Source organism: Ursus maritimus, unplaced genomic scaffold (genome assembly GCF_017311325.1).
Source record: "Ursus maritimus isolate PB19 unplaced genomic scaffold, ASM1731132v1 scaffold_20, whole genome shotgun sequence".
NCBI classification, from domain to species: Eukaryota; Metazoa; Chordata; class Mammalia; order Carnivora; family Ursidae; genus Ursus; species Ursus maritimus.
In genome coordinates, this window is record NW_024424453.1 from 51,808,574 (window position 1) to 51,834,998 (window position 26,425).

Genomic DNA, 26,425 nt, shown 5'->3' on the forward strand with positions numbered 1-26,425 from the left:
ATCAAAAAATTAAAAATAGACTACCATATGATCAGCAATTCCACTTCTGGGTACTTATCTGAAACAAAAAAATGAAAACACCAACTCAAAGAAATATATGTATCCTTACGTTCACTGCAGCATTATTTACACTAGCCAACATACCGAAGAAACATCTAAGTGTCCTTCAACAGATGAACAGAAAAAGGTGAGATATATTTATTTATATATAAATAGCAATATTATAGGAATATATACATAAGACTATTACTTAGCCACGTAAAAAGAATGAAATCTTGCCATTTGTGACACGGATGGACCTAGAGGTTATTATGCTAAATGAGATAAGTCGGACAAAGAAAGACAAATGCCATATGATTTCATTTATCTGTAGAATCTTAAAAAAAAATAAAACAATACAGACTCAAAGATACGGGGAAAAAACTACTGGGTAACAGAGCAGGGAGTGGTCTGGGGAAGAGGGCAAAATACGTTATGAGAATTAATAGGTAGAAACTTTCAGTTATAAAACAAAGAAGTCAGGGGGATATAATATACAGCATAGAGAACACGGTCAGTAATATTGTAATAAGTTTGTATGCTTAAAGATTCTGGTAACTAGACTAATCACGAGGATAATTTCCTAACATATAAAAATATCAAATCACTATGATGTACACCTAGTATGAAACTAATGGGATATTGTATGTCAATTATACTTCAATCTAAAAAAAAAAAATCTAGGGAGGTAACTACCTTTTAATCAAAAATTAATTAAAGTAAATTTTCAACATGATTCATTACTATAGAACCTCTAGGCTGTGTGTCATTAGTAGCTATATACATAATTATACCACTAATTAAACCTCTGAAACAAGTCAGTTCCATATCAAGGTCCTTTAAAATTTGATTTGACTTGTATTTTTAACTTGAGAATTAATTCTTATATGTGGTATTTCCCTTCTTCTCTTCTTAAAGTAATTAAAGCATTAATACTTAAATACAAATATTGAACTCTGGTTAATGATGTGCATGCTAAAATATTAGGGGGAAGGATACTGTGGCTTGCAACTTATTTTGAAATGCATCAGAAACGTAAAATTCGCAAATAATGAACCATGGAACATTACATCAAAAACTAAGGATATACTGTATGGTGACTAACATAACATAATAAAAAATTATTTAAAAAAAAAACGTAAAATGGACTGAGGGGCAGATAGAAGAATGTATACTGGGACAGATTTGGGATAAAGCAAGTATAGTAAAGTACCAATGACAGAATCTGGGTGGTAGGTATATAGGTGATCACTTGAAAGTTCTATTTCTGTTTGAAAATTGTCATAATACACTGTGTTGAAAAGAAAAAAGGAGTAAATGCTTGTTAAATCATATTGTGTGCCAAAACCAACTGATTTATGTAGGATGTCTGACCCCCGTAATAAAGGGATCACAGGCAGCTATATGTTTACGAACTCTTGGGCTTGCTTTTGTACCATCTCTTCATCTACCTTGGTGTCAACTATGACTTCTTGCTGCTGTCAAGATGCCTAATCATAGTAAGCATTCTACCCCCTTCAAGAAAACACATTATTCCCAATTTGCTAATAACAGCCAACAACCAACTTGTCAGAAATGTGTTTAAAAATAGACTCTGATGGGCACCTGGGTGTCTCGGTCGGTTAAGTGTCTGCCTTCGGCTCAGGTCATGATCCCAGGGTCCTGGGATCAAGCGCACATCAGGCTCCCTGCTCAGTGGAGAGCCTGCTTCTCCCTCTCCCTCTGTGGCTCCCCCTGCTTGTGCGTGCTCTCTCTGTCTGTCTCTCTCTCAAATAAAAAAATAAAATCTTTTAAAAAAATGTTTGAAAAACAGACTCTGAATAAAGGCATCTCCCTGGTTATAAGCATCAAATGAGATCATATATATAAAATGTTTAACAATGCCAGACACATAGTAAATACTCAATAAATACTATTTTATTATTTTTTAGAAAAATAGTTGTATTTTTTTTAAAAAGTTCAAAGCCTTCAGTGGGCTTACTTCCTGAACATTATGCATGCTCATTCTCCACCTTAATGAAAACTTAAAATTTCTCCTGAATGTGTTATAAAGCTGGTTATCATTCATTCTAGTTTTTGTATTCATAACAGTATTTAGTCTTTTTGGACTATTCTTTAAGAGAGAAAAATAAGCATTCTAAATAATATTTTTTAATAATATTCATTAAAGATCACTGGACCTGTCCAGTACCATTTAGAGTGGTACATCCAAATATTTTACCCCTACTTCATGGCGCTTATAGAAAATGATGTATTTATAGAGGACTTTGAATTAACTAGGGAGTCCGGGCAAAGCCAGAGTCAACAAGCTCAAGGACTTGGACTATGCCTGGAACTTGACCAGCCCCCGGTGAAAGGAATGAGGTTCTCAGTTCATAGAATCTGTTCATGGAGTTTGGGAAGCTATAATCTGTACTTTTGCTAGACAATACTTTAGAATGTTTAGTCTACATAATTTAGTTCATAAGTCATTTAGCTCATAAATTGTCTACATACATGCTCCAGGTTCACAGATTAAAAATGTTTTTGCCCTACATTACAGACTGTTGAGAACAGCCAGGTTAATGACAATATCATCACCAAAGCCAAAGTAAACAAACGTTCCTCTCAGACACTGCTGTCACTATGACGTTTTTAATGAATTTTTTTCTTTCTTTTTTGGAAAGAGTCAAAAGAATGTCACTTGAGCTGCACTCCCAAAATAACTTTTTTAAATCAAAGATAACACAAGTTTTCAGTAGTAAAATACTACGCATTAGAGCAAACTTTAAGAGAAATCCCATTTCCTCCATATCCCCAGCTTCTCAATTATGTAACTCAATGTCTTTAGATATAAACTGTCCATAATCTTTTACAACTATAAAGTCAGATACCTTTTTTCCAGAAAGTTTTCTCCTCACTACCACTAATTTTTTAAATGAGTAACAATGGCATGTTACATGACTGGTGTATATACAAGAACCACTTTGACTTAAAACTGTTTCCAAGAAAGCATCAGCCAATCTGGATTTACCATACATATTGTATGAAATGTATGGACATCATTATTTCAATAGAAAGTCAGGTGCCAATAATATAGATTGACCAAACACTCTGAAATGACTTGCTATTTTCTAAAATAACATTAGTAACAGACCTGAGGAGTTGTTGGTTCACTTCCATTAACACTGTCAGGAGATTTCATGGCTTGAGTAGATGCATTCTAAGAAAAACAAAGAAACATCATAAAGAAAAGGAACAAAAAGCTAAGCTTTTACAAAACTGTTAAGAACAAAGACCAACTACCAAGACCTATTAGATACATTTATCAAACAAAATTAGTTCATTTATTAGAATGTTTTCATGCAAGGCAAAACTAGTATGGTGAGTATTTAGAAAACTTATTTTGCTATATGTAACTAAATAGCAAAGATTAGTATGTAGCGAAGTTTATTTTAAACTAATCTCATACCTCTCCCCATTATAATGTCCCCAGGTTTTTCCCCCATGACAAAAGTAACATCAGGGATTCAATTAGCAAAATTCATTCAAATAGACAACTATCCAGAAAAGAAGTAATGTCAAGTGTTCCCTATGATTAAATAATACTCAAATTAAATTTTATTTGGGCTAAGACCTGAAAAATATCTTTATAATGAGAAATGGAAATGCCTCATTCATCTGAAACCAGCAATCTAATTGAAATTATTGTGGCAATTTTCAGAAAAACTTAGAATTAAAAAACCTTCCACATATGAAAGCTTTTTGTTCTGTTATGTTAGTATGATGAATGTTCTAAGTTAAGTGACATCCTACTGATTACACCATACTGGCATTGGTTGCATGATAATGAATGAGATTCTCTGAGATTCAAAATTCTATACTGCATTCATAATATACTAACCAAAATTGGAGCTATATAAGTAGCTCATGATAAAATAACTTCTAAGCTTTAAACAAGCATTAGAGTAAGTACCAGCCATTATGTTTCAGTAAGTTGGCAGTTAAATTAGACATTTCCCTTACATTCCACAGCAGACCAAGGAAGGGTCAAATAACTGACCTTACTTATTCTTAAATATAAGTGGAGAAGGCATTCAGCTTTGCAAGTGCTCTCAAATTTTTGAACTCTCTCATTAGGTATTTGATACTAAGAAATTATTAATTTTTAGGTGTGATAAGTGCATTGTGCTATATATTTTTAGTCATTATCTTTTAGAAATATATACCAAAACATTTAGATGGAATAAGGTTTCTGAAATTTGCTAATAATCCAACAGAGATGGAGACAGGGGAAGGGAGGTGTGCATGTGTGGGTGGGTGGTTACGATAATAAGATGGCCATGAGTTATTAACTGAGGATACTGGGTAATGGATATGGGGGACAAGGGAGAGTTCTTATACCACTATTACTACTATTTCCACTTTGGGTTTGGATTTTTCTCTAATAACAACTGAAATACCTTCTCCCTCTAATATAAAAAGAGTTTTGGGTGTGGAGCCTGTTTAAGATTTTCTCTCTCCTTGGGGCGCCTGGGTGGCTCAGTCGTTAAGCGTCTGCCTTCGGCTCAGGGCGTGATCCCGGTGTTCTGGGATCCAGCCCCGCATCGGGCTCCTCTGCTGGGAGCCTGCTTCTTCCTCTCCCACTCCCCCTGCTTGTGTTCCCTCTCTCGTTGGCTGTCTCTCTCTCTGTCAAATAAATAAATAAAAATCTTAAAAAAAAAAAGATTTTCTGTCTCCCTCTCCCTCTGCTCCGCCTACCCGCTGCTCATACGCGCGCGCGCACTCTCTCTCGGCAAAAAAAAAAAAAGAGAGAGAGAGAGTGTCATCAAATTTTATCAGTCCTTTGAGTTACATAGGGGAGAAAAGTTGAGGGAACTTTTATCTTCCTGTTCTCTGCCATTTCAAAGAACTGCAAGTTGTATATATGGCTATATTTGTGTAGCATGATAATTAATGCTTGCTGGACCTAAAAATACACTATACTACACATTATAAAATTAAAAAAACATACTTTATAGAGTTCGACAAGTCTTTCGGTCCATATATTGAAAATTAATAGACAGTTAAATTATGGAGAAAGGAAATGAAATGGTTCCCTAAAATATTTTAAGTTAGGAGAAGAGTGGTGAGAGAGTCCATATTCTATTCTAAGTTACTTGATTATGACTATGGTCCATACAAAAAGCTATTCTATAACTGTTTGACCTATCACTGTATCAGACAAACACAACCTAATGTTTAAAAACTTTCCCTCCCTACATATATATTTCAATATATGTATTATACCATATCTAAATACATGAAGGACAAGTAAAGAAAGCATTGGCCATGTTACCTTGTAAATTTAAATTACCAAACTGTAGAAACAAAACTGAAGATTTTGAAGCTATTTAAAATGCCTTCTTCATTTCTGCCCAGCAAATTCTCATTTACCTCTCAACTTGCAAATGCAGCTTCTTTTATGTAGCTTCATATGGCTTGCCTGAAGGCTAACACATTCCCTACACCTATATTTTCTTCTGTGAAGGTTTAATTTCTTTGTATTTCAAGCATATGTCTCCATACTAAACGATAAACCCTCGGAAGGCAGGAACCCTGTATTTTCGTCTTGGTCCCCAAGACCAACTTCTGTTTGACTGGTGGTAGAGGTTCAGTATATGCTTGTCAAATCCTTATGTAGTTACTTCCTACAGTATAAGAAGACTTTGGGGGGGGGGGGTGCCTGGGTGGCTCAGCCGTTAAGCGTCTGCCTTCAGCTCAAGTCATGATCCCAGGGTCCTGGGATCGAGCCCCACATTGGGCTCCCTGCTCCACAGGAAGCCTGCTTCTCCCTCTCCCACTCCCCTTGCTTGTGTTCCCTCTCTCACTGTCTCCCTCTGTCAAATAAATAAATAAAATCTTAAAAAAAAAAAAAAAAGACTTCTGAAGCCCTCCCAGAGAGAAGTTCAACATGTGTCAATACTTAACTGTCACCAATACTTTTTCCTGAACACAATTCTAAAAGAAGAGAAAAATTCTTCTAATCTAACGTGCATTTAATCTAAAAGCATACACAGGTTCCCTGCCAGATTTATCTTCAATTATGTTTTGTTCAATCTTTCAACAACTGAGCTGCTGAGCACTAAACAATTTTTAGAATATGGGGTCATTTTTCAAAAAACTGAATTAGATAAAAGTCAACAGCTGATGAACTCCTAAGTAGACCCTCACTAAATTTGTATTCCACTATAGGTTATGCTATGGTTTCCCTTTGTTACATGGAGAGAAGTAAGTTTTTATCTGAACAAAATTGAAATAAAATTAATGAAGACTTTTAGTCTACTTAAATTATTTTTAAATAGTTACAAAGCCTCTATTTTAAAATCATTAGCATTTTTCACAATAGAAGAGGTACTTAAATTACTTTTATGTATATGAAAGTGGGCCTTGGAGAAGTTCTTTTTTTTTAAGTCTCTGTTACTAATACATGAAATAAAAAGTAATATCATTTTGTGTTTTTATTTATTTATTTTTAAACATCTCACATCTTTTTTTCTTTTGTTTTAAGATTTTATTTATTTATTTGACAGAGAGAGACAGCCAGCGAGAGAGGGAACACAAGCAGGGGGAGTGGGAGAGGAAGAAGCAGGCTCCCAGCAGAGGAGCCTGGTGTGGGGCTTGATCCCTTAACGCCGGGATCACGCCCTGAGCCGAAGGCAGACGCCCAACGACTGAGCCACCCAGGCGCCCCTCATTTTGTGTTTTTAAAGTAAATTGGTAAGTTATCTTTAACTGGGACTCCCATCTCCCTCTCAAACCAGTTTTGAAAATAGTTAGGTGTTACTTATGGTCAGAATGAAGGAGAGACCCTTTGCCCTAAGATCCAAGCTAGGGCGCCACTAAAACCCTCAGCTGCTTTCTTCTCTAAAACCAAATTCAGGGTGCCTGAGTGGCTCAGAGGGTTAAGTGTCTGCCTTCGGCTCAGGTCATGAACCCAGGGACCTGGGATCAAGCCCCATGTTGGGCTCCCTGCTCAGTGTGGAGTCTGCTTCTCCCTTTTCCTCTGCCCCCATCCCACTTGTTTTCTGTCTCTCTCTCTCTCTCAAATAAATAGAATCTTTCTAAATATTTTAAAAATAAAACCCAAGTTCAGAATGTAACTTAGGATTGCTACTGACCATATGCATTCAAAGTTTTTCCTGGCTGAATGGATTAAGTACAGAAATGTTCCAATTTCATCACAAGCTACTTAGTAAATTAAACCAATTCTCATCGCTTAAGAAAACCTCAATCCCAATTTAGTCAGTATCCAATGCAACACAAAAAGCTATCCTTACTGCGCAAACATCTCTAAATCTTAATTTCCTAAATTAAGAACTTAACATACATATGAAAACAGTCCACTTTCTCAAAGTGAAATTATATACAAGATTCAAAATTATACGAATTCAGTCAATTGAAAAATAATGAAATAACTTCTTCCTTTCAGATGTTTAGTATATAGAAAACTGGTACTCTCCCAAAATAAGGTACAATTATTTGTTACAGTAGAATCCACCTACCTGCTCAATGTTGCTCAATTATGGATTTACCTACAATGCTTTTTTGTTCCTTAAAATGTGAGTCACATCTCAAAATATTCTTGGCCTCCTACCAATAGTAAGACAGAGATTTCTAGAAATACATACCATTTTTAGTTAATGTGCAAACATTCCCTAGAGAGAAACTTAGAGTTTAGACCAAGGTGAAGGCAGTCTTCACTACATTAATGAAGACAGTGTTATTTTGTTGTTGTTGTTAAAAAGCTACCAGAAAACACACCAGCCATCAGAATTCAGCAATTCACTCTGATTTTTTAGGGCAGGGTTAGCAACAGGGCATTGAAGATGCTTTGAGAGACAGTCAGTGACAAGCAGCATGTGATTTGCTTCTAGAATTACCAAATTACTTTGCTTCCCCACAAAGGGAATGCAGAAAGCGGTGGAAGGACTCACCACACTGTCAGTCTGTGTTTTAGGCTGTTTGGAGGAATCCAAAGCAAAGATAGTATACTCAGAGAGAAAAGCAGGCTCTGCTATCATCCCGGCTAGTAGCTGTCTCATTCAGTGTAATAAGCAGAGGTATAAAAATAAAACAAATAATGAAAAACAGATCACAGTAAGGGCATGTTGCAAAGTGTTCTCTCCACGCAACATACACAACACTACAATGGCCTTGCACCACCACAACCCCTACCATCTCTCCACCCACAGAAATAACAAGTTGCTGGAAAGGTTAGGAATGGAGAGGAGTTGAGCCATTTAGAAACTCAAATCCCAACTTTAACCAACTTGCTTACTGGCATACAAATGATATATGCAACAGCCACCACAGCACACCGCATGTCTGCCAATTTGGTTTAAGAGTCTAAACCAATAAAAACCATACATGGTAAAGAACACAAAGCCTTAATTTAACAAATATTGACCATTTCTATACATTCAAAAAGATAGCATTGAAATTTATGGGGAGGATAAAACACATAAAATTTTAAATAATCATTTATTTTGTACTTAGAAACAAAAATAGTGTTCTCCAATATGTACAAAGGAAACTTTTGAGATTGAAATTCATATAACAAATTTTGAGGATAAATTCTATTATACTAATTCTTTTAATATGTATTCTCTTCTTTCCTTCAGTCTTCTTTCAGAAACTATATACACCAAAATATTAATATCATGAATTAGATTTAGAAGAAATTATAATTAAAACGAACTTTTAAATGTAAAACTGCTGAAATCTGACTAAGCTCTGTGGATGTCACACAGTTTACCAATATCAGTTCCCCTGTTTTGATAGCAGACAATAGTTATACAAGACATCTTTGGGAGAAAATGGGTAAAAGGTACACAGGCCCTCCCTAAAAAAAATTTTAAAACCTCCTATGGATCTATGATTATTTCAAAATAAAAACTAAAAAAAAACTAATCTTTTGCAAATATTAACACAGCACTTAATGTATGTATGTGTGTGTGTGCATATATATATACATAAAGAACTTATATCAGAAAATAAATGTTGCACAAGCTTAGAACTTACACTTTTCATCTTAGTATGGTAGTTATGTATATGACCACAGAGCCTCCACTAACTCTTCATGTGGTCCTAGAAGATGAGTATTAGTGGTGTACTAAAAGGTACTGGGTGCCTCTTTGGCTCTGGGCACTCATCTTATCCAAGTTTCTATGCTTGCTGAAAATCCGAACTCTCCGGCAACTCAGAAAGGTCATCCTTGAAATGGATGTGATTTTAAATTATGGGCTATAACAAATTCATTCTTCTTAGGCTTCCAAAATTAACATTTGAAACGAAGTCACTCTGGCCCAAACAAAATAATTTAAAATTTCACAGTAAAGAATATATTTGAAATCTTAAGAAAAAAACACAAAAGCTGATATCCAGTACAGAAAAACATGCTGACCAAACATTCCAAAGGAAGATGCTGCCGAACAACAATTTACACTCCTGCCCCTAGCCCAAGTAAAAGCCAAGTGTATCAAAAGTACTTTCCACTGACAGCTACCTCAAAACCTAAAGAGCCTTTCTTCCCACTGGCTGTCCTTGTCATTTGCCTCTTATGACTATGAAAATCTTACACACATCAATTTCCAAATATTCTCAAATTCTGTCTCAATTCCGTATCTCTCAAACTCTGTTCAAATTCTAATCCAAATCTATTAAGAACTTAATTCACCTCTTCTGTGGTCCTTAGGTGAAGCCATCAGCTGAACTAACACTGACTGAAGTTCTATATGTCTAAACATTCATGAAGATACATAAAACTCCCATTAGATATCTGTTGAAGGTTTCTGATCTACCCTCCATGTCTCTTACTCTCATATATATATTTCTCTATCTCTCTGAGTTTTTGGTGGAATTATTCAGTATCCTTTTTAAATACCCGAATTTTCCCATGAATTGGGACATGTCTGAGTTTTATTCTATGTTTTTACATCAATGTTTTTTCACTTCAAGGATTTCTAATTGGTTCTTTTTCATATCTACCTAATCTACTTTAGTTTTAGTCTGTTTTTCCTACCTAATCTACTTTAGTTTTAGTCTGTTTTTCCCCCATAAGTTTATCTTCTTTTTCGGAGAATTATTACTTCATGTATTTTATTAAAGATATTTGTTTTAGGGGCTTCTGGGTGGCTAAGATAGTTAAGTGTCTGCTTTTCGCTCAGGTCATGATCCTGGGGTCCTGGGATCGAGTCCTGCATCGGCTCCCTGCTCAGCGGGGAGCCTGTTTCTCCCTCTCCCTCTACTGTTTCCCGTTTGTCCTCTCTCGCTCTGTCAAATAAATAAATAAAATCTTAAAAAAAAAAAAATTTGTTTTAAAGTCTTTTCTAGACTAGTCTATTATTTGAATTTCATCTAGGATAAATTTATATTCCAATTCCTGTTTTTACCGGCTGCCTTCCTAGCATTTGTTTTAGAATTTTCATTTACAGGTTCACTTTGAGGAAGGTATTATCTTTCTCCTTCCTTCTGTACTCATCTTTCCTTATCCAGTCAATCTGATTCCCTAGGCTCCAGTTTGAGTTTCCTGACCTATGGCAATATAGGGGTTATCACTGACTCAGTCACAATAAGCCAATGTGACGTTTGCTTCAGTTCTTGGTCATGAGGCCTCTCTAGGGACAGCAGATTCTCATAATCGGCCACAGAGAGCTCTAAGCAGCAGTCAGTGAAAGCTTTTCTCAACCTCTTTCCTACAGTGCTGGGAGCCCCACTTCAGCTCCTGGCTTGCGGCACTAAATCTAACCTTAGCAGCACAGAACCCTCCCAGTCCTTCTTAACCAGAGCTCAAAGAGAAAATTAAGTCCTAATGACTGCCCTAAGGCATCCACTAGCATTCACTGTATGTAACAAATTAGCGTATCTCCTATGAATTAATGTATCTATTAGAGGAGGGTCTCTAAAAAGTTTAGTGTCTTAGCAAGTGTGTTAAAGCAGCCCAAACTGACCAAGACAAGAAAGACCTGCTCTACGGAAGACAAGATTTAATATAAAACTACTGTTATTATGACAGTGTGGTATCAGATCAAAGACAGACAAAGCAAACAAGAGAACAGAAGAGAGAGCCCAGAACCAAATCCACTCAAATACAGACACTTAATTTCTGAAAAAAGGTAGCACAGTAGAGCAATGTGGAAAGACTGGGGCAAGTGGAGAGCCATACAAGCGGGGTTGGGGGGAGACACACAGACTTGATCCCTACCTCACACCATGTGAAAAAAATCATTTCCAAATGGAATGTAGATCCAAATGTGAAAAGTGAAACAGGATATGGGAGGATGGGCAAAATGGGTAAAGGAGAGCAAGAGGCTTCCTGTTATGGAATGATTAAGTTACAGGAATAAAAAGTACAGCATAGAGAACACAGTCAAAGATATTGTAATAGCATTGTATGGTGACAGACGGTGACAGGTGGCAGCCACACTTTTGGTGAGCACAATATAACTGACAGACTTGTCAAATCACTATGTTGTACACTACACCTCAATTAAAATAAATGATTTTTGAAAAGTAAAACAGGAAAATACTCTCAGGGTAAGAATTCTTTAAAAAGAAACAAAAACACTAGCAAGAAAATAAAATATTGATAAATTGGAATACATTAAAACTAAGAATTTTGGTTCATCTAAGGACACCATGAAGAGAATAGAAGGGTAAGCCACAGAGCAGAGGAAGATATCTGCTAGGCATATATCCAATAAAAAGCTTCTATCTATATATGTTAACTGGAATTTAAATAAAAACTTGAAACAAAAAAAAAAGAAAAAGAAGAAACATCGAGACACAGAAAAAAAAACTTCTCATTACAAGAAAAAAAAATTTGTAACTATATATGGTGATGAATGGTAACTTTAGACTTATTGTGGTGATCATTTCAGTGTATTCAAATATCAAATCACTACACTGTACACATGAAATTAGTGTTATATGCCAATTATACCTCAACAAAAAAACTCCTATCCAAACCATATAAAAAAGAACTACAAATCAATAAAAGACAAACCAAGAGAAAATGAGCAAGATACATAAACAAGCACTTTACAAAAAAAGATACCAAATGGCCAATACACAGATGAAAAGTGCTCAATCTTATTAGCCATCAGAGAAATGCAAATTAAAACTATAATAAGAGAACACTACACACCTATGAGAATGGCCGAAATTAAAAAGAGAGCACCAGCAACTTTCAGAAACTCCTGTTGGAAAAGTAAAGTTCTACAACTATTCTGAAAAACAATGGGCATTATTTTCTAAAGCGTTAAAACTCTATATACCTTTTGACCCTGTGTTCTACTCCTAGGTACAAAGCAAAAGAAATGCAGGTACATGTGTACTAAAAGAAATGTACAATGATGTTCACAGCAGCATAATTTATAATAACCCCAAACTGTAAACAACCCAAATGTTTATAATGTTCACAACAGAAGGCATACTTAAGTGGTACTATAAAGAAAAGGAAAGAAACAGATACCAAAAGGTCAGGATGATAGTAATCTTTGGGGGGGAAGAACACAGCGCTCTAATGCTAACAGTGTTCCTTTTGGAACCTGTGGTGGTTACATGAGATTTACTTCATAATAACTCATTGGTTTCTGCATCTCTGTTTTACTCTCTTCTGAACCTGTCTCACATGTTCACAGCAAAAGAAGTTCAAAAAAATCTAATCTGAGCTATGCAGCTAGCTACAAGTCTCACAGAATCAGCTAAATTCACAGATTCTAGTCAACAGCTTAAAAATATAGAACTTTTCCCTATATGACGCTATGTTAAACAAATTATTATTAAATTATGATAAGCCTCAACTATTAAAGGCAGAGGATAAAGGTATATTATCCATTCAAATTAAGATTCTCAAAGAAAACATACTTTACAAAAGCATAACTACTATTTACAAAAAAACAATACTAATGTTATTAATAAAAATAACTAGCAATTAAATAATTGACCTGTCAAAATAATTTTCCATTTTATTATCAACAGTAGCCTGCATTTTAGATTAATAAGCTTCTTATAAGAGGTTTATTAAAGAAGAAATTCCAAACTTACCTCTCTATTAGGTGTACCTTCATCAAGTTGCTCTGTAAATGAAGATGTCCTGCTCCTGGTTCTTGTTGGTGTTGAAGAATTGGAGGGAGCCTAGATTTAAAAATTATTGCACAAATTAGAAAGACTACATTGGCTAACGGACTATGTATTGTGTAGTCCTTCTCTCAGTTCATGACAAAGAACCCCATGAAAGAAAGGAAAAAAACAAACACATGAAAAAGAAAACAATACCTAAAACAAGCAACTAGAAGACCTAGGCTGCCTACTGGGTCCTTGGTCTGATTCTGCCACCAACTAGAATTGTGACCTTAGCCACCAACCAGAACTGCGACCTTAGCTAAACTAACTTTTTGAGGGCTATGTGTCCTCATATATAAAATAAGGTTGTGATGTTAACATAAGATGATAACATCAGGGGAAAGTGAAACCAGCTGAGGAGTATATGAAAACTGTACTATTTTGGCAACTTTCCTATAAATGAAAATTATTCCAAAATTAAAAGTTCAGTAAAAAAAAATAAGATTGTCAATTCAATCTTTAAAGTGCCTTCCAGCTCTAATATTCAATACTATGTAATGCACAAGTAAACATCTCTCTAGTTAAGGGCCTTGCTTTAAGTCTACCTCGCACACCACAGCTAGATCGTAAGATGCCAATCCATTTAGTTCTGTAAAGGAGAGCCTGACTCCTATAATTTTCAGTACAAAAACCCTCAGGAGAAAGGGCCCAAAATTTAAACTAGAAGGTTGAAGTCTACTCTAAGGTGAACTAAAAAGAGTCCTGAAAGTATAAACCCTCCCTCACCCATAATAAAATAGATCTGAACTCATCTACACATAGAAGTCTTGATGTCTTACCCTTTTGTAGTCTGCAAAGCTCTACATCAGTAAAAGGCCTTTAATAAATATTTGTTAAATAAATGATTGAATGAATGAACCAACGGAACCCTGATCTGTCAAGTGGGCACATACTGTTGCGGCTAGGCTGGAGCAGAGAGGTCATTAGGAATAGTGTACGCACATACACACACATACATATTTACGTTATAGTAAGCACAACATTTCAAATTAAGATAGATGTTCCATAAATGGTTTTGGGACAAATGGCCATCCATACAGGGGAAGAGACACCAATCAGATGCTTACTTCATACTTAAGCTATATTAAAGATTTCATTTTTAAGTTTTTATTTAAATGCCAGTTAGTTAACAAACAGTGTAATATTACAACAGCCGCTGCACATCACAAATGCACTCCTTAATCCCCATCACCTATTTAACTCATACGAGAGTTTATTTCTAGAATCACTGAATGGGAAAGAGATTTTTCTGTCAAAACCAGAATCAAAAGGAACAATTTAATTGGGTGGAGGGGGGGAAATATCAACAAAACAATGACAAAAATTTAATAACCCTTTTTTTTCCTAAACAGCTCTTGTAACTCCATAAGTTAGAACTCAGAAAACTTAACTCAGTCTCCCTCTCATCTAGGGCAGGTGACCTGAGCTCCACCAATGAATATATCCACTTATGACTCAGTGAGGGATGTGAGAAAATAGACGTACAAATTTAAAGTTCATCATCTGGTGAGCAATGGAGACAAAGCTTTATGCAGTTGTACAGAGGAATTATTGATTCAGCTTTCCAGACACCAGGAAAGGGCTACTTTTTGACAGTGACCATCCAATCACTTGGAAAGTATACCCCTACTATAAATATTTACAATCTTTATACTTTGGCTTCATGCGAGCCTAATCAGTAACTGAGAACCTCATCACTCTGGATTAATTAGCAAAATCAAATGTTGAAGTTTGCAAAGTTGAAGAATAGGTAGGTCATAAAACACACTGTCTTCAGAAAAGTAGTACCACCTGGCAGGCTTGGCCTGATGACTGGCAGGTCTTCCCCCGGAGTTGCAAGAGTAAGAATCACATACATTACGTATGATAGTAAAATATAAAACATGCATAAGAAAACTAACTGTACTTGACCATTTATCAGAAGGTCCTGGATCTTTAAAGGGCTATCCTCACTTCAAAATATAAAGGGATTTAGATTCCTCCAAACTAAACTTCGTCTTGTTAATTCTCATGGCCATGAGAAATCTGGACAGGTTTCTAAGCTATTTCTCACAATTAATATCTTTATTGCCCACCAACGGATTATTAACTAACCATTGGCCTCAATTTCAGTACAGGAAAACTATTTTAGTCACGGTGATAGGAAGAATTCTAAGATGACCCCAAATGACCCCTCACCCTGTGAATATGATGAGATCACTCCCCTGACTATCTCACATTACATAGTAAAAGGATTTCTACAGGCATATTTAAAGTTTCTAACCAGTAGTCTTTGAGTTAATGAAAAGATTACCCGGATGGGTCTAGCCTAATCACAAAAGCCCTTCAAGTAAGAGTCTAGAATGCAAAGGCAGACACAGAAGGTAAAGAAATGCACCCCTGCTGTCCTGAAAGAAAACAAAATGCCTATGTGGGCCAAGTGACAAGGAACTGCAGGTGGCCTCTAGGAGCTGAGTGGCCCCCTTCATCAGCCAGGAAGAAATAAGGGCCTCAGTCCTGTAACCACAGAGGACTAAATTCTACTACAGCCACATGAGCACAGAAGAAAACCCTAAGCTCCAGATAAGAACACAGTCTGGATGACACCTTGTGAAACTCTTCGCAGAGATGCCAGTGAGTGGCCCACGCCAGACTTCTGACCTACAGACTATGAAGTAACAACTGCGTTATTAGGCACTAAGATTGTAGTAATTTTGCTATGCAACATAAGAAAATGTATACAATCACTTTTGGGAATAATAAACCTTGAGTGGCTTGTCCCTATACCATGACTTTTCATTATCCATCAAGACTCTGCTCAGATGTCACCCTGACTCTCTCCAGAAATGCTTTCCTACGTGCAGCCACAGCACCCTCTACACACTACTACCATACTAGGCGTACTTGTCTCTCAACCCCATGGTACAGAGACTATATCTACCCTTCAAGGCAAATGCAACACCCAGCAAAGCACCTTAGGAGGCCCTATTCAATAAATAAGTGCTCTAAAATTACAAATATATATATTTGGAGATATATATATACATATATATGTATACACACACATACACACACACACATACACACACACATTTTTTTTTATTTGTATGTATATACTTAATTTATTGGTAGGCTCCACACCCAATGTGGGGCTTGAACTCACAACCCTGAGACCAAGAGTTGCATACTTTACAGAGTCAGCTACGTGCTCCAACAAATGTTTTTAAATACTTAATCTCTTTTGATCCTCACAACCAATCTGAAAGATAAGCAGGGCAGATATTACCATCCCCAACTTCTCATCTCTGATGAGAAAATAAGAAGGTCAAAATGCTTATGTAGCTTGCCCAAGTTGCATACAAGATCTGTGTGATGGGTCAGGACACAGGTCTTCCAATTCCCTCATCCACTTCCCTGGTATTCTTTAGATCACTGTTTCTCAGATTTTTTTCACTGGGACCCATGGTGTAAAAAGACAAAACAAAGCACCCATTTTACATACAGACACCTCTAAGACAAAAGTTTTACAGAACCTTAATCTTTATGACAGAAGTTGTTATATTTCCTGACCCAGTTTATTCTTTCATTTAAAAAAAAAAAAAAGCCAGGGGGTGGCTGGCTGGCTTGATCGCAGGGTTGAGTTCAAGCCCCACGTGTAGTGCAGAGTTTACTTAAAAAAAAGAAAAAAAAAAAGCTGATCTCAACCCACTAAGACTCCACAACCCTCTTAACTGCTTTCACTATACCATGTTGTCCTTATAAGAACAGTGTACATACACACAGCCACTAACTCTTAAATCTAGACTACCTCAAATATATCTACTATATTTTATCTTGAAAAATAAAAACTAAAAAGCATTAACCCTAGGCTGAACAATATAATCTAAAGATAACAAAAACACACATTTTGGATATTCGTATTACTGAAAAGGTCTATATTAAAGTCAAAACTATGTTAACCAAAGTTTATTCATTAGGGGCTCTACTATCTGGGAGTTTTCATGGAAAGAATTAATCAAGACAGCTGAATTATTAGATTTAGAAAAGTATAGATATAAAAAAAGACATAGGTAGAGATATAGATATCTATCTAAAATTACAGATTCAAAATGGTTACGCCTCATTCATACCTGAAGGGCTTTGCAGATACAATGAGTTGTAACCATTTTGAATCTATAACTTTCTGAAATCAATCAACTAATTCTAGTTTCTAAAGATAAAAGGAGAGGCACCTGGGTGGCTTGGCTGCTGAAGCGTCCACTCAGCGGGGAGCCTGCTTCTCCCTCTTCCTCTGCCTCTCCCCACCACTAGCGCAGGCGCACTCACACGCGCACTCTCTCGCTCTCTGAAATAAATAAAATCTCTAAAATGTTTTTAAGATAAAAGAAAACTGAACATAGGGGTGCCTGGGTGGCTCAGTGGGTTAAGCATCTGCCTTCAGCTCAGGTCATGATCCCAGGGTCCTAGGATGGAGTCCCGCATCAGGCTGCCTGCCTCTCCCTCTCCCTGCCACTCCGCCTGCTTACACTCGTGCTCTCTCTCTCTCTCAAATAAATAAATAAAATCTTTAAAAAAAAAAAAAAAGGAAACAACATAATTTAACATTTAACATTTTTTCTCTTTAAAAAGAACAATGCTATGAAAAAGGAAAAGACAGTAAGAAACAGCCCTTAGAAACTCTAAAATAAGATAGCCAAAATTAAAAATTCAATTGAAGAGTTAAATACGTTGTCACTCTTGTAAATACGCTACTTGTAGTAAGTCTTCGCTACTCATTTTAGCCTGCTACTAGTTTAGAAACTGGATCACTACATTTATTGGAACTGTAGACAAAATAAGCATAAGGAAACTCTAAATGAGGGTTTTTTTAAGCTTCCTTATGAATAACTTAGATTAGCTGTGGAATGTGAAGTTGGTGACACTAAAATCTGGGATGCCTTCTGACTTATTTCCTGGTTCTCAAGTTATGCCCCAAAGAGATAAGATGTTATCCTTATTCATGCATAAAAAAATCTGGCTTCATTTCTCCCTCCCACACCCACTGACAATCAATCATGGCAAGGACACACCACAGAATCTTTCCCATCACGCCCTGCTGAAAGTCTCTCCCCAATCTATTTGATATCCCAGCTCCACAGGAATGGCCAAAGTAACTTGGAGTTAATTCTTCACATAAACTTTTATATTCTAATTACCAAAAGTATTAGAGCTTTCACCATGTCCTTCGTAAAGCACCTTCTGCATCCTGACATCTAAAATAGAAGTGCCAGAAATGAAATATTGCTGCTCATGTTATAAATGCTTACCTCAAAACCAGCCCTTTAATATAGTCAAATCCACTCACCCAAAAGTAATTTAAGAAAACTTCCAATTAAACACAGCAGATGGAGTATAGGCTCCTATTTTCTCTGCCTCCCAAAGAGTTAAGAAATTTCAACCAGAGGTGCTTGGGTGGCTCAATCAGTTAAGCATCTGCCTTCAGCTCGGGTCATGATCTCAGGGTCCTGAGATCGAGCCAGACATCGGGCTCCCTGCTAAGTGGGGAATTTGCTTGTCCCTCTCCCTCTGCCCATCCCCACTGCTCATTCTCTCTCAAATAAATAAATAAAATCTTAAAAAATATATATGAATGAAAGAACAGTAAAGATTTAACACAACTGAGAACACTACAACCCCAAGGAGCTACAAAAGAGAATAGTAATGAGAAGCAAGCCTATTTTCATCCCCAAAACCATGAAAAGACTTAGAACTTAAAGCAAAAATATAACACAAGATGCAAAAGTGAAGAGACAAGACCAAAAACAGGAACACTGGTTGAAAGATCCCCAGGTCCCTGTTCTACCTTACAGAGCCTCTGAAGAACGAGAGGTTTATTTGTGGGAGCCAATAAGGCTCCAAACTGGTGAAACCAAGCACCGTAAGATAGGAGTGAAGGGCAAAGTATACGACTAACCTTAGTGGGATTAAGCGGTATCTGTGCAGTGAATCAGCCCTGCTTCCAGAAGGTTGGCAGCTTGGCTTATAACCCCCTCACCTTTTCTCCTCTGGAGAAACCAAATGACCTCCAGACCTGTGGTTACCAGCATGAAGATATTTCCCGCAATAATAACCCAGCAGAGAACCCCAGTGTCTCTGTCACATGCTACCTCCAAACAGCATCAGACTTTTAGTGTCTCACCCTTAAATATGAATGGAAAGCCCAGAGCACTCAATAAAGTTTCCAAAGTAAAAAAGTGAGCCAAAAACAAGCAAAAACACAGCAACTAGAAAAAAACAAAACAGGGGCGCCTGGGTGGCACAGCGGTTAAGCGTCTGCCTTCGGCTCAGGGCGTGATCCCGGCGTCATGGGATCGAGCCCCACATCAGGCTCCTCTGCTATGAGCCTGCTTCTTTCTCTCCCACTCCCCCTGCTTGTGTTCCCTCTCTCGCTGGCTGTCTCTATCTCTGTCGAATAAATAAATAAAATCTTTAAAAAAATAAATAAATAAATAAAGATTAAAAGAAAACTTAAAAAAAAAAATCACCATTATTCTGAGAAATAGCATATCTGTATAACAAGAACAATGCTATGAAAAAGGAAAAGACAGTAAGAAACAGCCCTTAGAAATTCTAAAATAAGATAGCCAAAATTAAAAATTCAATTGAAGAGTTAAATAAGTTGAAGAAATCTCTCAAAAGTAGAGCAAGACAAAACACAAGACACAATATCAAAAAACCCAAAATAGAACATAAATGGTAAAAAAAAGAAAAAAGAGAATCTACCTTGAAGGCACAAAAGCTACCAAACTGCAGCTCAAAAGAGAAGAGAAAAAATAAAGGAGAGGGAATTATCAAAGAAAAAATATGTAAAAGTTTCCAAGAATGTAAGCACAGGAGTGGCACCATACAATGCCCACTGAGTGTCCAGCACAATACATAAAGAAATCCATACACAGGCATATTTACCATGAAATTTCAGACAACAAGATGTAAAGGGAAGATCCTAAAGTCTCCAGAAAAAAAAAAAAAGCAGCAGAATGACAACGGACTTCTCAACAGCAACAGGGCAAACAGAAAACAATGGATCAATGCTCCCAAAATCCTCCTCCTTGGCAGGAAATCAGTAAATATGGTTTACAATGCACAACTCAACAAAGAGCAAAGCAACAAAAGGTTATTATTAGAAATATGAAGTTAAATATCTGAGCAAACAAAATATTGAGAACATGGAGAATAGGACTGGAGGGTTGGAGCAGACAATGGTTTTTTGCATAATATCCTTTCAGTAGTACCTCACCTTTTAAAACCATGTAGCATATTAGTTTGATAAAAATAAAAGCAAAATTTTATTTTAAAATTTTAATTAAAATCATAAGTATTTAGTGTGTTCAATACAAGATACCCAATAAAATTTAAAACATACAGATTAAAAGATCTATTTCTCAGCTTAAATCTCATCCAATAGTTGATAATGAATAATAAGTGGACTGATATTCTCAACACTTCAGATACTAGCTATTGTTAACAGCATATTTCAAGGCCAATCACATGGTTTATGCTAACTTAACTGAGTCTACAAAATAAATAAGATAGAAAAATCAGGTAATATCCTTACAATCGAAGGAATATACTCTTGTTGAGAATTTGTAATTTAAAAGTCTCCCTCTGTTGTTCCCCCCTGCTTGTGCTCTCTCACTCTCGCTCTCTCAAATGAATAAATAAAATCTTAAAAAAAAAAAAAAAAAAACACATAGGGGCGCCTGGGTGGCGCAGTCATTAAGCGTCTGCCTTCAGCTCAGGGCGTGATTCCGGCGTTCTGGGATCGAGCCCCACATCAGGCTCCACTGCTGGGAGCCTGCTTCTTCCTCTCACATTCCCCCTGCTGTGTTCCCTCTCTCACTGGCTGTCTCTCTGTCAAATAAATAAATAAAAATAAAATCTTAAAAAAAAATACACATAAGTTCATCTTCTAACATATCTAACTTTTATTTATTTTTTTAAAGATTTTATTTATTTATATTTATTTGACAGAAAGAGAGCACAAGCAGGAGGAGCCGCAGGCAGAGGGAGAAGGAGAAGAGGCTCCCTGCTGAGCAGAGAGCCGGATGTGGGACTTGATCCCAAGACTCTGGGATCATGACCTGAGTCAAAGGCAGATGCTTAACCGACTGAGCCACCCAGGCGCCCCTGAACTTATGTTTAAATACATCATGATGATTAGGTTTCTAATATAAGAGTGAAAACTGAATACTATCATTTACCTCCTCTCCCTCCTAAAAACCCACTGAAATGAAAGTTAAAAAAAAAAAAAAAAAAAGGAAAAAAAAAAGGTAGAGGGGCGCCTGGGTAGCGCAGTCGTTAAGTGTCTGCCTTTGGCTCAGGGCGTGATGCCGGCGTTCTGGGATCGAGCCCCACATCGGGCTCCTCCGCTGGGAGCCTGCTTCTTCCTCTCCCACTCCCCTGCTGTGTTCCCTCTCTCGCTGGCTGTCTCTCTGTCACATAAATAAATAAAATCTTAAAAAAAAAAAGGGGGTAGAAAAACATAGATTAATTAAAACTCAAGAATAAAACAGAGAATATCAACAGTGAAAAGATAATGACAAATTTCTGAAGAATCTAAAGCAAAAGGATTCAAATTGGTGGAGAAATCAGGACAAAGGTAGCCGTAACTCCAAATTTGCACAGAAGGCTGAAGAAGAGGCAGAAGCAAATTCTTCCAATGGGGGAGGGGGGGGGGAAGCAAGCACAGGTTTAGAGTATTAGAATGGGAGATTATTGTTCTCAGGGATTAATTAAGGGTTTGTGTGACAAACAGGTACTTGAGGTCAGCCTCCTTCAACCCAAACATATTTCCAGACAAAGGTAACTGCAAAATATAATGAGCAACCTACCTTGTAGGAGTTAGCTCTTCAACAGTGGGGGCTGGTACCACAAAGTAGCAGGGTACCGATACACCTGAGTTTGCCCACTGCAACCCCAGTCCCACCCAGTTTATGCCAGTTTATGTTCCAAGATCATTATTAGAAGTAGTGTCCCCTTTCATTCTCAAGAATGTTTGCATGATAAATTATATGGTCACCTTTCAAAGTAGGTAGACCCTCTTTGTTTGGGCTGGCAGAGGAGGGATCCTCTGATTGTTCCCTTTCCTAAACACTCTCCACACAGGGCAGAGGCACATAAGAGCAGAGAAAACCCATGTCAGCTGTCAAAACAAATCACCTGCCAGGACTTCATAAATACAAATGAACATCCAACAATCACAAGACATTTTTCTTAATAACAACAACAAAACCAACCAAGATGACCAGTAAGAATATAAGTGACCCAAAAAAATCAGATAAATCAAGAAACAGAACTCAAACATGGATATGTATATATATATATATACTATATAATGCTTATCCTCTCAGAGTTTTGATAAACTCTAGTTTCTTTAAACAACCATAAGCTGCTACTAAAAAGTAAAATAAAGCAACAAGTATAAGCACAGTGGTTAAAAACAATGGGCTTCTGAGCCACACTACCTAAATTCATCTCAGCTTTACCACAGATTAACTGTGTACCAGAGACAAGTTACTTTACCTCCCTTAGCCTCAATTTCTTATCTGTAAAATGGGGATAATACAAGTCATATGTCATATTATTTCAGGTTTTAATTTGGAAATCATGCAATACAACCAAGAAAAGTACCTGATTGATAATAATTACTCAATAAATGTTTACTAGTGTTATTTGTAAAAATTAAATATATGGTTACTAGAATAAATTTAATCATTTAATAAATTATTAAATTTATTCTAGTAATAAAAATTGAAAAAATCTCTCAAAACAATAGAACAAACAGGAAAAAGGGAATATATAAAAAGAAAGTTAGAATACACAAAGAAATTGTCCAGAAAGATTAATAAGATTTTTAAGGGGTGTGGGGTCAAAAAACAACAACAAAGAACTAAAAGAAGAAAATTGGGAATTTTCTAAAATCAGGGAAGAAGAGAATAGTCAAAGATCAGGTTAACTACAATGAAGAAAGAACAGGCTTGGAATTAGACTTCTCAACTGCAACACAGGATGCTGGAAGATGAGGAGAAAGAAAGATGCTCAACACTCTGAGGGAACATTTCCCACCTAGAATTCCACAAATAAATGAGAATGTCTTACTAATACCTTGTGATTTAGAAGGTGAAGGAACCAGCCACTATTGGTTAAAATCCTGTCCTTTTAGAGCCCTGACCTTCATTATTAACACATTAACTGAATTCTACATCAGTTTCCAGCCTTGCTCTCTTGCCTGGGCCCTGGATGATGCCCTTTGAATTCTCCTACAGTTTCCACAGGATGTAAAGTTGAGGTATGTAAAACTACACCCATGTCTTGGGATCTTTGACTCTCACAATTTAACAAACTGGGTTAATTCATCCCAAAAGCTAGAAAGACAAAACTTCTCTTAGAACTTTTTCCTCTAGCTCTATCAAACTAAAAAGCAAACAAAAGAACTCTGTATGGCCAGTACTCTATTCAAGTTTCAAGGCACATTTTTTTTAATCCCATAAAACTAGGATTGTTTTATTATTTAAAATATGAGAACTTGGGACGCCTGGGTAGCGCAGTCGTTAGGAGTCTGCCTTCGGCTCAGGGCGTGATCCTGGCGTTATGGGATCGAGCCCCACATCAGGCTCCTCTGCTGGGAGCCTGCTTCTTCCTCTCCCACTCCCCCTGCTTGTGTTCCCTCTCTCACTGGCTGTCTCTATCTCTGTCAAATAAATAAATAAAATCTTAAAAAAAAAAAATATGAGAACTTAATGCACATTCTATCTAAAGAATTATCAACTGCCACTATATGCTACTGGTCAAAATACAGATTATTATATACTAATGTTCTCCTTGGGAATTATGGTTTCCCCAAGTTCAAGGTGGAGGGTAATTATTTAGTAAACCTGGATTTACAGTAAGGCTATGTTCCTTCAGAAAGGGACTCTTTTCCCTGCTTTCTGGGCATTTTTTAAAATTTTCTATTACATAAACTATTATTCTGGAGTCCCACTTCCTACTGTTTTTAATTATTTTTATTGTGGTGAAATGTATATAACATAAAAGTTACCATTTTAATCAGTTTTAGGTGTATAGTCCAGTGGTGTTAAGTATATTCACACTGTTGTACAACCATCATCATCATCCATCTCCAGAACTTTTTCATTTTTCCAAGCCAAAACTCTACCATTAAGCAGTAACTCCCCAGTTCCTCCTCTATCCAGCCCCTAGCAACCACCGTTCTATTTTTTGTCTCTATGAATTTGACTAATTCAGGTACCACTAAGTGGAATCATACAATATTTGTCCATTTGTGTCTGTACTTTTAACTTTTAGTAATATTTGGAAAAGGCTAAAAATGTTTAAAAATATTTTTTATTTATGTTGGGGTGCCTGGCTGGCTCAGTCAGAGGGGCATGCAACTCTTGATCTCACGGTCATGAGTTTGAGCCCCACACTGGGTGTAGTGATTAAATAAAATAAAATTTAAAAATATATTTTTATTTATGAACTACATATATCCCAATTACAATGTATTCTATATTATTTTTTAATGTTTATTTTATCCAATTCATTCTGTAAGGTTGCCTTTAGATAACAGCTTGAGCAACAGAAACTTGATCAAGGCAAAAGGGCCCACAGCGACCACCTGGCTACATACAGGCAGGCCCATCAGACAACCCACCTCAAAATATCCATAGGCCCTAACTGACCAATGCGCTACTTACAACCAGGCACAGTTACCAAAAAAAGGTAAAATTCTGTATATCCCCATTTGTACTCACCTTCTTGCTTTAAATACAGCCCCCACTCACTGCCTCCCATTGCAGTCTGTTTTGCTGTCCTACCAGCTACTCCCTTGAGGTATATCCAATAAACTTCGATCTCCTTTGTTCTACCTTGTATGAATCCTTTCACCGCCCACGCCACCGGCCCCCACCTGATCAGGACACTCCACATTTGGGGGGCCCCCATCCAATCAAGACAGATACCACATAGGAATTTAAAAATTCAAAACAGATATTCATTGTTTAAAAATAGTGTAAGTGGGGCGCCTAGGTGGCTCAGTTGGTTAAGCATCGGACTCTTGATTTCATCTCAGGGTCCTGAGATCAATTGGGCTCTGTGCTGGGTATGGAGCCTGCTTAAGATTCTCTCTCTCCCTCCTCTCCCTGCTACGCCTCATGCACACACTCAAAATACATGCTCAAAATAAATAAATAAATAAAATAATAATAATGTAAGTGCGGGCACTTGGGTGGCTCAGTCAGTTAAGCATCCCCCTCTTGATCTCAGCTCAGGTTTGGATCTCAGGGTGGCGAGTTCAAGCCCTGCATTGGGCTCCACACTGGGCATGGAGCCTACTTTTAAAAAATAAATAATAATAATAATAATAATAATAATATAAGTGAACCTTGATTTAAAATTTTTTCAACTTCATTTTTAATTAGTGATAAGGCTGCAAGTCATCATCAGTGTTGAATAAATAATTACTTCAAACAAGGAATGGTGCAAATAACCTTAGTAGCAACCAAACAGAAGTGATTAGGGAACATTAAAAGGCTATTTCTTGTTTTTATTGAATGCTTTCAAACTCTTAAGGAACCCTATACTATATCATTATTATTATTGCTAGAAAGTTTTACAAATATTGTGATGTAAATGCTTCATTTATCCCAGAAGTATCTATGCCTGACAACTCAATCTATTGGAAAAATACCTATCAGGCCACCTCACCTATGAAAAGCAAGCTAAGAAACAGGAAGTATGCACATAAAGGCCTCCAAACACTCAAAATTTGTGTTGATATACTCCACTGCGCTAAAGAATCCCTCAGGTTCTTGCCCTTATTTCACACAAAATTTTAGAAGTTTGCGTATCTTAAAAAAAAAAAAAATAAGAAGTTGTTTATATACCTTGATTCAAAGCCCACAACAGTTCAAAAGCAGAAAGAAGAAAAACATGTGACAGATAGAGAGCGAGGTTACAAAATTACAAAAAGTAGACCAAGAACAAACAAACAAATCCTCTTGAGTGGGTAAAAGGGAAATGCCTTTCACACCCAGGTAAATTCTTGAGGGCATGGTGCCTTCAACACAAAATAATTTATACTCAAAAATGAAGAAATGATATTATACAAATTCAAGATCCTTTGCTTAAGAAAACAAGGGACAGTGTAATGCTGTGAAAGGACTGGCATCAAAAAAGGTTTTGTGTTTTGTTTTTTTAATTCACCCTTGAAAAAAAATCTTTT

At 36.6% G+C, this 26,425-nt stretch overlaps 1 protein-coding gene and 1 long non-coding RNA gene across 2 annotated transcripts in view; one reads left to right on the plus strand and one right to left on the minus strand.

Moving 5' to 3' along the window:
• The window catches only part of GOLGA4 (golgin A4), a 114,382-nt gene that overhangs the window by 85,142 nt on the left and 2,815 nt on the right, over positions 1 to 26,425 (minus strand). Inside the window, 2 exon segments of the mRNA XM_040636973.1 lie at positions 3,176 to 3,241; positions 13,108 to 13,197. Coding sequence (XP_040492907.1) covers positions 3,176 to 3,241; positions 13,108 to 13,197 — 156 coding nt within the window.
• On the plus strand, positions 22 to 25,069 carry LOC103680785. The gene is made up of 3 exons (XR_573164.2): positions 22 to 187; positions 23,411 to 23,491; positions 24,755 to 25,069. It is a non-coding gene; the product is annotated as an uncharacterized LOC103680785 (long non-coding RNA).